The 14,372-nt window shown below is 39.6% G+C and overlaps 1 protein-coding gene across 2 annotated transcripts; it reads right to left on the bottom strand.

Moving 5' to 3' along the window:
- Positions 1–1,313: 1,313 nt before the first annotated feature.
- otpa (orthopedia homeobox a) lies at positions 1,314–6,036 on the bottom strand. 2 transcript variants are annotated; one of them, XM_022209011.2, is made up of 3 exons: positions 5,748–6,036; positions 4,850–5,262; positions 1,314–2,687 (listed from the first exon to the last, which is right to left on the bottom strand). In XM_022209011.2, the coding sequence occupies exons 1-3, from the start codon at positions 5,821–5,823 to the stop codon at positions 2,166–2,168; spliced, it is 1,011 nt and encodes a 336-aa protein (XP_022064703.1). In that variant the 5' UTR covers positions 5,824–6,036; the 3' UTR covers positions 1,314–2,165. The 2 variants fall into 2 exon arrangements, with proteins under 2 accessions (XP_022064703.1, XP_022064704.1); XM_022209012.2 differs by having other exon boundaries at positions 5,787–6,034.
- Between the last annotated feature and the right edge of the window lie 8,336 nt (positions 6,037–14,372).

Genomic DNA, 14,372 nt, shown 5'->3' with positions numbered 1-14,372 from the left:
ATGCTATGTAGGGAGATAGACGTGTTCCCCTGTCATGCTGGCGGCACAGCTGTTGGCTTTTCATCTTATTTGGGGTTTTTACAGTATATTAAGCAGGTCATTATTTTGTATTTTCTCCTAAAAACTAATACAATGAAGAAACGCACCTTTGGTCCTCCGCTAATTTGTCAGTTTGGTCCTTACTGAGATTGAGTTTGACACCCCTGATCCTGCCTAAATTGCTCATTTGGATTTGAGCATTTAGTGGTGAGGCGCTCCTCCAGGACTCAGTGTATACAGTACTGTTTTCTTTTTTTAATAATATGGCTGCTTTCCAGCTTTTTGGGGAGACTTTTGTCCACCTAAAAAAGAAAATTTTTTAGTATATTTCGGGTTTAAATCTATAAACTCTCAGCTAAACACCACGCAGCTGTTTCACTGAGTCAACACACACGATGTTTTCTGTTAAAGAGGATCAGATGAGCAGTCTGAGACCGAAGAGTGTGAAGCTGAACTTTTACAGGTAAAAGTCGTGCATTTGTGAAGGTATGCAAGTATTATCAGCAAAATGTGATATCAAGAGTAAAAGTAGTCATGATCCATAATGAATCCTTTGAGAGAGTTTCACTGATAATCACTGAAACATTAATAATTCATTTAATTTTGGACAGACCTTCTCATTCAATGGTTTTTATTTGATTACTTTAAACATTAGTACTGAAGATCTCAAAACAATAAAAGAATACATATGGAATTACGTTGTAAACAAAAAAAGTGTTAATCTTCAGTATTAATCTACAATGTAGAAAATAATACAAATAAATAAAAAGCACTGAATGAGAAGGTGTGTCCAAATGTTTGGCTGGTAGTATAAAGGGCTTTGTAGGAAAGTTGTGATGTATGCAGACTCTGTGCAGTAAAGTATTGTTAAGTACGCTAATACTCAATAAAATAGTTCAAACATGCATTTCAGTAAATGTGCTTTTCTGCAGAACATCACATGTTCGCTGCTAAAATTCATCTTATTATTGCTGTTTACTTTTCCACAGATGATGTCACTCAAAGTCCTCATCTGACCCATAAAGTCATCAGCTGAACAGAAAATGATCACCATCAGGCACAGACACACGTTCAAATCATTTAGCATGAATCTGAGTTATTAACTGCACGACAATGTGGTTTAACTTAAAGCTGCAAATAATATTTTTCTGTATCGTCTATAGCGTCACTTTCTAATAAAAACTGTCTCCCATTATTTTATTGAACTTATACACAAAAAACAGACGGATTAAACTCTTAAAACTGCTTCAAGAAAGGAGGGTTGATTCATAATGTGACATAATTGAAAATGATTTTTATTTGATCATTTACATTTAATTGATATAAACATGTCCATGAAACAAAATGATTCAAACATTTAAGAAAGTCATATTTTGAGAATAAGCACAGACATAATTTTGGAAACAGAAGTTATCACAAACTGACCAAATGGGAACAAGAGTGCTTCCGCTACACAAAACATCCTATATAACAGATTATAGTTAAGTCAGTTTCCATGTCTTAATTTATAGTGTTTCCCCCTGTTTTTGCTTTGGACAGCACATGCATTCAAGTCCTTTTTCCTCTTTGTCCTGATTCCTGTCAAATCCTTCTCTCTCCTGGTGAATCTTTCATCTTCTCACTCTTTTAAACGTCTTGTTTCTGCACGTCCACTGTGCTTCCCTTTGGCCCTTCAGAGTTGCATGCTGTGCAGCAGAGGGGGACAATCTGGAGCCTGGGGTTGTATTTCAAAGTATCCACAGAATTTGTCTTCAAAAACCCTCAGTCAACAAGCAAATGTCACTGAAAGCCCCATAAAGGCAGAGCTGCATGTGCCAAATAAATAAATAAATACTGAACAAACCCATTTTAAATAGACAAATAAATAGTTGACATAGGCTACATGCGAAATAATAAATTATAGCTTCAACAGAACCAGCCCTATGGTTAGTGGAGGCCACACGGCCTGACGGATGACTCCCTCTGGTCTGCCGGTTGGGAGGGAAAGTGCCAGGTGTAGCTGCGATTTGTGGTTTGAACAAGAATCCTGGTTGTATTTCTCCCGGTGCACCGTTTGGATGGACTGGATGGATAAGAACTGAATGTAGAAGATCTCTGTGTGAGTGGAAGAAAAGCTCTTCGGCTCACTAAGTGAAACTCATGGATACTGTGTGCTCCAGCGCTTTGCGGCGCAGCGACGCGATGCTTGTCCCTCTCCAGACGTCACTGTCCGGGGAGCTACACAGCTGAGGCGAGCCGGTCACGTTGGTGGGGCCGGACAGGGACGCGGGTACCATTCCGGGGAAAGTGGGCTGGTAGAGATGCGACTGCAGCCCGGAGCCGTTCGACGACATGTTGGATAGACCCATGGAGTTGGGCGGCGGCCCGGCGCCGAGGCTGCACTGAGACAGGGACTGCGCCATGGCCTGCTGGCGGCCCAGAGCCGGCGGTAGCTGCAGCTGAGACACGCCGGGCATCCCTGCCGTGGCCCAGCGGGTGTCGTTGGAGTGAAAGGAGCAGAGGCTGTCGCCCATGGCCGCCGCTGCCGCCGCGGCGGAGGGGAACTGGTGCAGACCGTGGTGCGTCGGCAGCAGCGTCCCCGGAGCGCGGAACACATTGGTGGTCTTCTTGCGCTTCTTCCACTTGGCGCGTCGGTTCTGGAACCAGACCTGCAGACAGAGAGGAGGTGAGGAAGAGCTGCACTGTGCTGACAGGACTGTTAGCAGAGCTGGAAGCGCACATAAAGAGGTTATGACTCCAGGCTGTGATCACCGCTACAATAACGCCAGCTATAAATCAGAGAAGAAAAACACTGAGGCATGTGTTTTTGAAGCACCTTGCAGCTACTACAGCAACTATTTGCATTATAAAACGCTTCCAAATAATAAAAATAAATCACATATTGGCTATTGTGTCTTCCTCATTGCCTGCTATAACAAACGTATATTTTGATGCCAAACTGTGGCACAGTTTGTAACGTTTACGGTGGATTTTACAAAGTTTATTACAAATTAGAAGCATTTCCATTTAAATACATCTGGCAGCATCAATATATTTATTTGTAATTATTTCAGCTTTTAAAAGACGTATAAAAAAACAGGCCTATTTTTATTTTTTTTATATTCGTGCGTAAAATATTTTTTTTTCAAATCATTTCACTGCTTTGGAGGGAAACCACGCACTGACATAATAAAGATAATGTTACTGCTGAGATCAATACATTGCGCTCTTTATTCCGGGAGTCCTTGAGCTTCAATAGGTTTGCTTGTTGTCTATGATTAATGTGGAGATTTGCTTGAGAAAGTGGCGCGCAGTAATAAGAACGGGACAATCTCACTCTCCTCCCTGGGCCGGCGTAGCCAGCCGTGAAATCCGGCCTGAAATGCATTACACTTCAAAGGAAAGAAAACGCAATTTCTCATCCCCCCTCTTTCTTTTTTTTTTTTTTTTAAATAAGACGGAGTGCAGTGTGAGCGCGGCCGGCATGAAGACGCGCACAGCGGTGACAGCAGCATCGCTAAACCCCAGGCCGGACCTGCTCCTTATTTCCAGTCCTATCATAATATCAGATGAGCGTCATTTCGCTAATTCTCATTTTATGTAAATGGTGGAGAAGCTGAATTGAGCCATGCCATAATAATAATGATTATCGGGGTATTATTTCACATGTGAGCGGAGCCAAGCGCAATTGGCACCGCTGGCTAATAAGGCGCCACCGTCCCTGTGATGCGGCTGATATTTTTTTACACTCTGAGTTTGTGCAGAGTGGAGGCGGAATTCAGTCACTCACTTTTCCCATCACCGGTGTTAATTCAGGACTGTTAAAAAGCAAATTAGATGAGTGTAATAATCAGCATTAGGTTCCCTGTTGTTAAATTACATGGGATGGAATAAAAAAAAAACTGCGTTAAACAAAACGCAATGGATTTGTATCATAAAATACTTTGTTTCATATCAATTTATCTAAAATCTCTCAAGGTGAGAGGACGAAAATAAGATAAGGTGTCAGTATATCATTAAAGATGCAGCTTGCTGGAATAAATAAACTGTAAAGAGCTGATGTAATGGGTTGTAATAATGATTCCTGTCATATTATGTTCAATATGAGGATGAAGCATAATCCACAAGGTCGCCGATGGGAATCCGAGTGATGCACTAAATCTACACAAACCTGTGTGCTGTAATATTTATTTATTGTAAAAAAATAATATAACATGAAATCAACAAAATAGACTCATTTCTGGTGTTTGGTGTCAGTAAAAGGTCTTAATTTTTCTTTAGAAAATAAATCAGTTTACAATTACCTTATTATTTTATTCTATATCTTGCAATTTATGTTCATTTTTTATAAAAACAGTTAACACTGAATCTAAACACCAACACATTTTGTTGTTGTTGTCGTTTTTATACATTCATTTTAGCACAACGACATAAAATCAACGCTATAAAAACACCTAGATAAATTGGATTGCTTGTGCAAATTAATGTGAAAGACGTTTTAGCTTCAGTTTGTCCAGAAACACTCCATAATGTTAATGATCTTTACATCCAAATAGACAGCAATTTTCTTAAAATAATATTTTAATTAACAGAAATTGGAGAATTTGGTGGATGGCGCGTTTCAAGCTGCAAATTAATCTGAATGATCTCATGCACTGGATGCAACATTTGATCTAGAGAAAGATCTGTTATTGTCTTTGGAGACGGTGCAGATTTGAAGGTATCTGGGTATTTTAAATACGCGAATTTCTAATGGAACCGTATAAACGTGAGACTGCGCCTGAGTCTGTGCTCTGTTCTAACCAGTAAATTCCCTCCTCTGCTGCCCCACCTGCACTCTGGACTCCGTCAGGCCGATCCTCAGCGCCAGCTCCTCCCGCATGAAGATGTCTGGGTAGTGCGTCTTGGCGAAGCTCCTCTCCAGCTCGTTGAGCTGCGCCGGAGTGAAGCGCGTCCGGTGCCGCTTCTGCTTCTGGCTCTGCTGCCCTCCGGACTGGTTCGGGTTGTTGTTGTTGTTGTTCTGCTGCTGCTGCTGCTGCTTCTCCTGCTCCTTGCTGTTCACCTGCACCGGGTTGGATCCGCCGCCGCTGCTGATGTCGTCGCCCGGGAGCATCGTGGCCCCTTCCACGCCGTCCGGGCCCGGGCCGAGCTCCCCGGAGTGTCCCGGGTCAGGTCCCCCGCCGCCGAGCCTGCACTTCAAAGCCTCCCTGTGGCCCAGGAGCTCCGCCGCGGCATCCTTCATCCCTGCACAGACAACCAGAGCGGGTGAGTTTTGCACAGTGAACAGAGCCTCTACAGGGGAGGAAAGGGCACATGGTTAGAGAAATGCAGCGAGATCTGGAAGTGCAGCAGATATACTCTACAGGCAAAAAGCTGCAGCCGGGAACAATTCAGACATTATTTGCGCTGCAGCACCAAAAAAAAACCACCAGACAAAAAGCAGCATGCATTAAGCACAAATGCAGAAATTAAAACAAGCACTGAACGCAGTTCTTTTCAGGGAGACAACATGCACATTCCAATCTGCTCCTTAAATACTCTTCATTCAATTCGATCACACTGATATCTTAGAAAATTGTTAAATCAAATTACGCAGTAATATAATAATAATAATTACTTTTCCAATGAATTAAGCGAGTTTGGCTCACTTCAGTCGCATTAAGATAATATAAGAAGCAAATTGACAATTTTCTGAGCTTGATGTAAGATTAGAAGTTCCTCCAGCTTACAGTAGAGTTGAAGACCGGAGTTTGGTGATGTTAACTCACCGAGGCGAGCATCCAGGAGGTCGGCATGAGATAGCATTGCGCACCGCTCCAGGGCGAAATGCTATTCCAAAAAAAATCTCTATGACTTTAACCTATTTAAGAAATATATATGGCCTAAATGAAAGCAAATTCGGTTTGTGGTTAAAAGGGAGGTTCGTTGCATTATAATGTAGTTTAGAGAAATGGGGAGGCGCTTAACAACGGAATGAACCCATGAGCTTCTCCAAACGAGGACCAATCAGAGTTGAAGCCTGAGGTATGTCAGCTTTAGCCCGAGACCCCGGCGGCACCCCCTCTCCTCTCCTCCCCTTCCGTCCTCCCCTCCCCTCCATCCTCTCACAACCACAAGTTCATTCCTCCTCATTCCTGTAATTGGCTTTGATTTCTCCTCCAAATTACATCCAATAAAATAACCTGATTTAATATCTGAGCGAAAGCTTCGACCCGTTCAAGAAATGTTGGATCACCACAATATTTGTTTAATTGTGCATGCTGCCCGTGCGCTTGTTTTTACAGGGAGCCACTCGGACAGGAATTGGGAGTTATTCACATGAAGAAGAGCCACATGGCCGCATAAAGAGGCGCCACATAACACACTCTGAGAACGCGATTGTTGCCTCTTTTTAATGACATTTTTAATGCGTCTTGGAGAGCAGGTGGAGCTCTGCTAATGTCCTCACACAAACTTTATCATTCTAACCAGGCTCGTTTTCAAGGCCATTAGGCCTTTATGCAATTAGCGTGGAATCTTTCGGTGCAGATATGAGAGTAAAGGCGATATAAATTAGCGCTAATTTACTCGTGTTTAGCTCCAACTGTCACGATGGGAGGAGATTCGGTGTAAATGACGTGCGGGCAAATTAATTCGGCAAACAGTGGAGGGAGTTTAGCATGAAGTGTGGCTGCTTTGACAAAGGGACACAGGTAATAAAGACACCTGAACACACAAATACACAGGCAAAAGCGTGGCCATGTTTAGGGGAGGCCAGTTTCTTTCTGTTTTCTTATAGTGTGTTGAAAAAAGTTCTTTCACAAATTTTATTTATATTTTTAAAACGCGCTGCATTTGCCACTGAATAAACCACCATTAGAGCCAATTAGAACAACTGCCCTTTTTTATGCCACACACCAGTCAGTCTGCTATATATTTAAGGGCAACAACAAGAAAATCAGACATGCTTTAGACAGATGTCGGGACGTTTTTGGTTCATTTATTATGTGCTGCAAAACGCGGCACAAAGGAGGCGTCCGAGCGTGAACCTTTTCTTCATCCGTGCAGCCTCCAGCCGCCGCTGCTCGTCTTTTATTCGTCTGCAATCTGGTGGTACCGCGGACAGACTGGGAGGGATGGATGGAAGGAAGGATGGAGATGGAGAGGAGAGGAGTGTGGGAGTCTGTTTGGGTCGGACGCGGAGGAGATTTGGCGCTGCGTCTTCCTCCAGAAAAGGAACAGAAGAAGATGCGCACTTGGAGATATTTCTCATCCTTTATTTCTTTAGAAGCCGGACTTGAGGTAGACTTAAGAAGGTTTAAGAGCCAATCTATCCAAAGCTTCTATTTTCTTTTGTGTTTTTGCGTGTCACATAACAGGTTTGTTTATTTATTTTTTGTTGCAGAAATATACAGAAAACACGGAGCGTTTCTGCGATTACATGGCGTCTTAATAATTACGCGCAAAAATTCGGAGTGTTTTTCCTCTGCTTGCCTGTTTAATAGAAGTTTTTTTGCGGCGCGCCCAGAGCCGTGAGGATAATTTAAAAGCATCACACACAGCGGGATGATGGATTGCGCGCTTCATTTTACGACTTTTCAATGGCTCCACGCTTTTATAGCCGCACAAACACAAGTGAATGACTCCTCTGGTTGCAGCGGGTCATATTTAACCCAAACAAGGAGAGAGGAGATCATGAGATGTCAGCAGGCATGACACACTGGCGTTAAAGAAGGGCCTCAGATGTAGAGGAATAAATATTAACTGTTATTTTTGTAGCTATTTTAACTCAAAAGGTGGGTTGTTTTTTCTCCCAAAATGCTGATTTAATTCCTTTAGATTCTGCAAGATTTCATGGTTTACCTAAAAAAAAAAAAGTGAAAATAACACAAACATATTCACTTCAAGCACAAATTGTTGCTATTAATAATATCATTTATCATTTAAATGCCGTTGGTTTGTCATGTAAATTTGCTGTTTGACACCCTGCTCTCCCTGGAAGTTGTTATCCCTGTTAGATGCTAATTCAAAGGCATCTTTTCACTTAATAGTGTCAATAGATCGTGTCTTTGTGTGTTTGTGTGATGAAGGTCTCGCTTTTGCTGCCTCCATAAAGCCTCTAATTAGGGTAAACAAGGACCTGAGCACAGTCCGAGCAGCATCTCTCCTCCCGCAGATTCCACTAACATGCTGGCATCAATCTTACACATGATATAAATACAAATAGACAAACAAACAAATCCGCCTCCTGCAAGTTAATGCGGCGCATCTGAGTGGAAAGTTAGACGTTTTCACGCGCCGTGGAGATGAGGAGAAGGAGGAACTTTTAATAAAACAGCAGAAATCATCATAAAAAAAAAGGCTGCTTTGTGTTGGAGTTTAAGAGATCGCTGCTGACGGACACACGTATTGGGGGTGGGGGGGGGGGGGGGGGGGGTGGCGGGTCTCGAACCCATGACCTTCTGATTACAGCGCAGGATCCCCAAAAACATACTCAGCCCAGGTGGCGGTGCATTTTTTTTGTCCCTGCTTTCTCTCAGGTTCGCCTTTGCAGCCACTCAATTAGAGATTTCTGAGGAGAAAAACAATCGATCTTCCATCTGCACGAGCTCCCAGTTTAACAAATGAGATTCTTGTTTCATGCAGCTGATTTGGTGACAGTCTGGGGGATTAGGAGTAATAAGTTGGTGTGCACGGCGAGGGAGAGGAGAGCAGCTGATGCTGATGCTGCAGCGCTCTGCTCTGCGTCCAGCAGCCAGGAGCAAAAGTTTGACAAACTTCAGAGACCCAGAACTGGATCACCTGTTTGGTTTGTAGCTTAGGTGTAAAAAAAAAAAAAAAATCGAATCTATCAGCTAAATCTAATCTAAATATCGTCTGCAATGGAAATCATCAACAAAAAGTAGCCTAAAGTGACAACACGACAACAGTAGGCCACATTCCCGCAGTCTGGTTCATTTTTTACGCACGGAGCTGCATTAATTTAAGGCAGAAATGTCTTTATTTATGTACAAGAAAAGACTAAATTCAAAATATAATGGAGTGCAATGCAGTGAGGCTGGTTCTCAACATACTTGATTAAACTCTAGCTGTTGCTCTTTCGTGTCTTTTGTTTGGGGCCTCTTTTAATGCTCATATGGCACATTTCTAACCAATCAATGATGAATTTATTCATTTCAATACATAAATAAACCACTAGTGTTTGAGCAGAGATTTCTACTCCAAGTTTCCTGCACATCCAGGACTTAAATAAAAAAAGGCCCTCCCCTGTCGGAGGCATCTCTGAGTAAATGTTTTTGTTGCCTCGCATCCCCCCCTGAACTCTATAAGTAATATCAGCAAAATGTACTCATTTCTACAAGTAAATTGATGTATGAACACGCACGTAGGAGTCTAATGTCGTAGCTGGTCGAATTACTGCGCGTTGTAACAATTTCATGTCATTTTCTTTCATAATTGCACTCGTGTTTAAATATAAAATGTATATTTCTAAATGTAAAACGTCTATTTTCCTCTTAATCGCAGTGGAGGAGACACAAAACAGTAAAATACTCCAGCAGTGTACTTCAGATCTTGTAGTTCCTTTCCATGGCTGAAGAAAATAGGCGTTTTTACTGTCGTCATTATTCTATGTCATTACCATGTTGGAGGTGGAGGGTGAGCTCTGGGGTGAGAAAGGGGCAGTTCGTTCATTTAGGGTTCATTTTAGGAAGCTATTTCCTGATCATCCACACTGTAAAAGAAAAAATGCGCAAAAAAATCTGCCAAAAAAGCGTCATAAAAGTTGTTTTAAAATGACAGAATCATGTTATGTCTCAAAAATTTCAAAAATTAATTCAGATATATCTAAAATGCAGTTTTTTAAGGTAAATACAGAAAAAGTGCGTGATTTTAGTCATACATTGTAAAAGAACAAAATAGTATTTGAAAAAATATAAATTTTCAATGTCTTTTTTTTTTTTTTTTTTTTTTTTTTACAGCTGACCCATTTGTTTTACTGCCAATATATTTTTTTCTGTGATTTTGCTCAATAATTTTTGTAATGTAACAAAATAGGGAAAACCTGTAAAATACAATTTGGATCCCCCCCCCCCCCCCCCCCCAATCTTTTACATAATAAATTTTAAAACACCAGCAAATACAGGGTGACACAAAAAAAAACGGGAACTTTTTAACAATCCAGTGAAACCAAGAGTGATGGAAGAAAAATATTTTATTCATAGTAATTGAAACCTTAAAACATGCCATTTAAGAAACAATGATGGAATTTTCATTTTTTTAAAAATTACTTCCTGTAGATGGCGTCCTCCTGTACGAATGCATTCTTGAAATCTGCTGTTGAGATTCCTCACTGACCGCTGCAACGTCTCAGTGAATTTCATCCTGAATTCTCTGTTTTAACTCATCCAGAGTTCTTGGTCGAGTCGTGTACACTTTACTCTTGAGATAGCCCCGGGTAGATTTCAAGAATGTATTCGTACAGGAGGACGCCATCTACAGGAAGCATTTTTAAAAAAATGAAAATTCCATCATTGTTTCTTAAATGGCATGTTTTAAGGTTTCAGTTACTATGAATAAAATGTTTTTCTTCCATCACACTTGGTTTTATTGGATTAAAAAGTTCCAGTTTTTTTGTGTCACCCTGTACTTGTTTAAAAAACCACCATATTTTTACTGTTCGAAATATTGTTTAAAAATGTCCCATTTTCCCACTAATTTCTATTTCTACTATTTATTTGATCAAAATTAGCATGTAAAGGAACACTTCTTTGACTTTACTAGGTATCATCTATCAACAAATGTATTATTCTATTACTTTTATTTTTTACAGTGCACCACATACACTATTTTTCAAAAGTTTGGGGTCACCCAGACAGTTTCATGTTTTCCATGAAAACTTACACTTTTATTCATGTGCTAACATAACTGAACAAGGGTTTTCTGATCATCAATTAGCCTTTCAGCACCATTAGCTAACACAGGAGTGATGGTTTGCTGGAAATGTTCCTCTGTACCCCTATGGAGATATTCCATTAAAAATCAGCCTTTTCCAGCTAGAATAGTCATTTACCACATTAACAATGTCTAGGAAATATTTCTGATAAATTTAATGTTATCTTCACTGAAAAAAACAACTTGCTTTTCTTTCAAAAATAAGGACATTTCTCAGTGGCTCCAAACTTTTGAACGGTATGTGAGGTTGGGTGGAAAGAGGTCCAGTCCTCCTAGTTGTTTTGGAAACTGCTCCACAGCCTCCATATGTGATTAATTCATCAGATTATGAGGGATGTGTAGTAATGTTGTAATACGTAACTACAATCCAGTGGGGATTTTAGGATACATGTACTTTACTTTTTATTTTAGTTGATGATTTTATGGGTCATTCCAGAATTGGAGGATATTTTACGTCCCACTCATCAAATTTCAAATAAGCCATATACAAAATACTAAAACATGCAGCTGTTGTGTAAATATACTTGTCCTGAGACCAAATCTTTAAAAAAAAAAAAAAGGAGAAAAGAATGTTTGAAAATATTTTTTTGAAACACAGAAGTATGGAGTTCCCCCTAAAATGCAGTTTTTCTCTCTTGCTCCACCCCCGATGATCAAACTGAATCTCAAATAAAACAGTTACATTTAAACCTTTTTGGTAATATTTTTTCATTGTTTCTTGTAATTGTGGGAACATTTATTTAGCTCAATATAATATTATAAATACTAATTATTATGCATGGAACATGTGTACCACAACCATACATTCTATGATCACAACAACCCTGTCAGCATAACCCTTTTAGCTGGTAGAAAAAGAAAGAAACAGTGAATCACATGATATGCTGGAATTAACATCAAACAGTTTTCCTAAAGGATGGGCAGAGCAAAGCTATGTCTTCTCTTTTATTTTTCATATTTTCATAACATTGTCAGCCTTGATTGAGTGTCTCACTCTACCTCATATTATCAGGATCAGACTAATTCTTTTTAATTCTTCCCATCAGTAAGTTTGTCCTCTTGGTCAGCAGTAACAGCTAGCTAAATATCTAGCTTGAGAAAGCTAACATTAGCATGGATTAGCAACTGTATTACTGTAGAGAGTAGGGCTAGCAAACAACAAATTAAACTTTTGGAATGGAATAAAAATGGCATAATTGATGTGTAAGCTGACCTAATCAAGTCTTTGATTATCTATTACCCATTATTGATGAATATGTACCAAAAAAAATGTAAAAGAGAAGGTTTAAATTTCAAAAATTTTGTAGCCCAAATGTCCTCCATTTCCAGAATGAACCATTATGCGACTTTTAACTCCTCTGCATCCAAGCTGGGAATATTAAAGTCCACTACATTTGTTTGGCACTTCATTAATCAGATTAAGACTTTTAAACATCAAAATAAACTGCATTTCGACTTTACTGACCTTCAGTTGTGTATTTCAGCAGAAGGCGCCATTCCGCTGCTGTGGTTTGGTTCGTCCCGCGGATGTTTCCGGTGTGTTGCTGGGACGCAGACTGTTCAGATGAGCGGTCATACAGCAGCTGGATCGGCCCGCCGCCGCATCTCATGCCTCAATTAGCGCCGCTGCCCTCTGCACGGACTCGATTAGGCCGTGATTTATCCGAAAGAAATATAATTATACCTCCAAATAAAATAATCAGCATTGAAGAGCGATTTCCTTAACGAGATGGAGCGGGGTAGATGTCACGGAGTAGCAGCGCCTCATTAGGGCGGTAATGAGACTTTGGGGTGATCCCGATAATTATCGAAATCTGTAAAATAAGGATCAAGTCAAATGTAACCTTAATTTGTCTGGCAATTGAGTTCATTTATTAGTATGACTATTTAGGAAGGACTCCCTCAGCCTTAATATAAGGTGTCGTTATTTTAGGCCATTTGGATAATAGATGGAGCTGCTGCAGGGACATTAGACAGGCCTGTTTTGTCATTCAGGGCCACAAGCAACATTTGTCATTTGACTGACAGGAGTGCCCAAAGTGCTCTTGTCTTTATTGTAAGGTATCAATCCATTTCACTGCTGTTGACAGGGATAGTAGTACAGGAACACACTGAGCAATTAAATTCATCAGTGATTGGCTGATTAATCCAGTAGTCCATCAGATATTCAAATATTTTAAGGCAAATTTCAAGCAAAATAAAAAAGGCAGAAATTCACCAAATGGTTTGTCAGATCCTATGTAATGCTTTCAGTTGTTTAAATACAATTTCGACTGGATTTTTTTTTTAATCTGTGATTTTGTTGTTGTCGCCTTTAAGTTTAATTTTAAACAACTGAATAAGCAATTAATTAATCAACACTGGAAATATTTAATAATGGCAGTTATAGTTAGTATTCTGGGATATAGATAAGGAGGTAGGACTGGTTTAGCTGCTGCAAACTTAAATTAACTCAGACCGATATGAAAGGAAAGTAATCCTTTGGGAAATGTTTTTCTTTTTTAAGAAAAAGAAGTCAAAAACTGTCTTGGATATTTTCTGCCTTCTTTCTCCCTCTATGACAGTAAACTAAAAATCTTTGGGTAATAAAGACAATTGGGAATGTCAACAAACAAATGATGGATTAATTAACATAATTATTAACTGCAGCTCTAGTTAGTGTTCTGGGCTTTACAAGTTAAGCTTTATCTAAGTCAGAAAGATATGAAATCAAAGTAAAACATTTTAGCCTTGAGTATTTTTTAAAGAAAGTCTAAAGTCCCTGATTTCAACAACTTAAATTAGATTTTTTCTGGTTTTTTTTCCTCATCTTTGACAGTAAACTGATTATACTTGGGTAATAAGACATTTTGGCTTTGGAAAACACTGATAAACGATTCATTTTCTGACATTTTGCAGATCAAATGGCTAGTCAGTGAATTAAGAAAATAATAAAAATCAACATTAAATGACAATGAAAGTCATCCCCCAGCAAAACATAAAAAATGATAAAATTTCGATTCTTAGCCTTCACTCATAACCGTGACTTGTGATTTTGTGTACGTCATCTTCTGTTATTTATACATTTACTAACCAAATCATCAATTACTCAACATTTATACTATATTCAGTGAAGCTCCTGCAACTTCATCCAACTCACAAAGATATGAAAGGAAAAGAAAAATTCACTGAAAGATCATAAAAGCGTCAATCACAAAAGTAATCAGAGTAAAATACTTTAGACTAACTCTACAGCAACCAAAATGGGTGGCTTTTATAGCAGAAAAAAGCTGACAAATGTCTTTGTAATCATATGAAGTCCAGGTTGTATACTGCTTAGCGCTATTAAATTAATCAACAACTTTTTGGATAATTAAGCAATTTTTTTCGAAGAAGCTTCTCAAATGTGACTATTTTCTGGTTTCCTTCCTCCTCTATGACAT

The sequence above is a fragment of the Acanthochromis polyacanthus genome, chromosome 18 (genome assembly GCF_021347895.1).
Source record: "Acanthochromis polyacanthus isolate Apoly-LR-REF ecotype Palm Island chromosome 18, KAUST_Apoly_ChrSc, whole genome shotgun sequence".
In the NCBI taxonomy this organism is placed as follows: Eukaryota; Metazoa; Chordata; class Actinopteri; family Pomacentridae; genus Acanthochromis; species Acanthochromis polyacanthus.
Note: the sequence above shows the minus strand (reverse complement) of the source record. Positions and strands in the feature narration are given on the sequence as shown.

Excerpts from the sequence above, each read along its gene's own strand:
- otpa (XM_022209011.2), bottom strand. The coding sequence starts at position 5,823 with ATGCTATCTCATGCCGACCTCCTGGATGCTCGCCTCGGTGAGTTAACA. Across the intron at positions 5,263-5,747 it reads CTCCGGTCTTCAACTCTACT|GGATGAAGGATGCCGCGGCG; the intron begins GTAAGCTGGAGG and ends TTGTCTGTGCAG. Across the intron at positions 2,688-4,849 it reads TGACGGAGTCCAGAGTGCAG|GTCTGGTTCCAGAACCGACG; the intron begins GTGGGGCAGCAG and ends CTCTGTCTGCAG.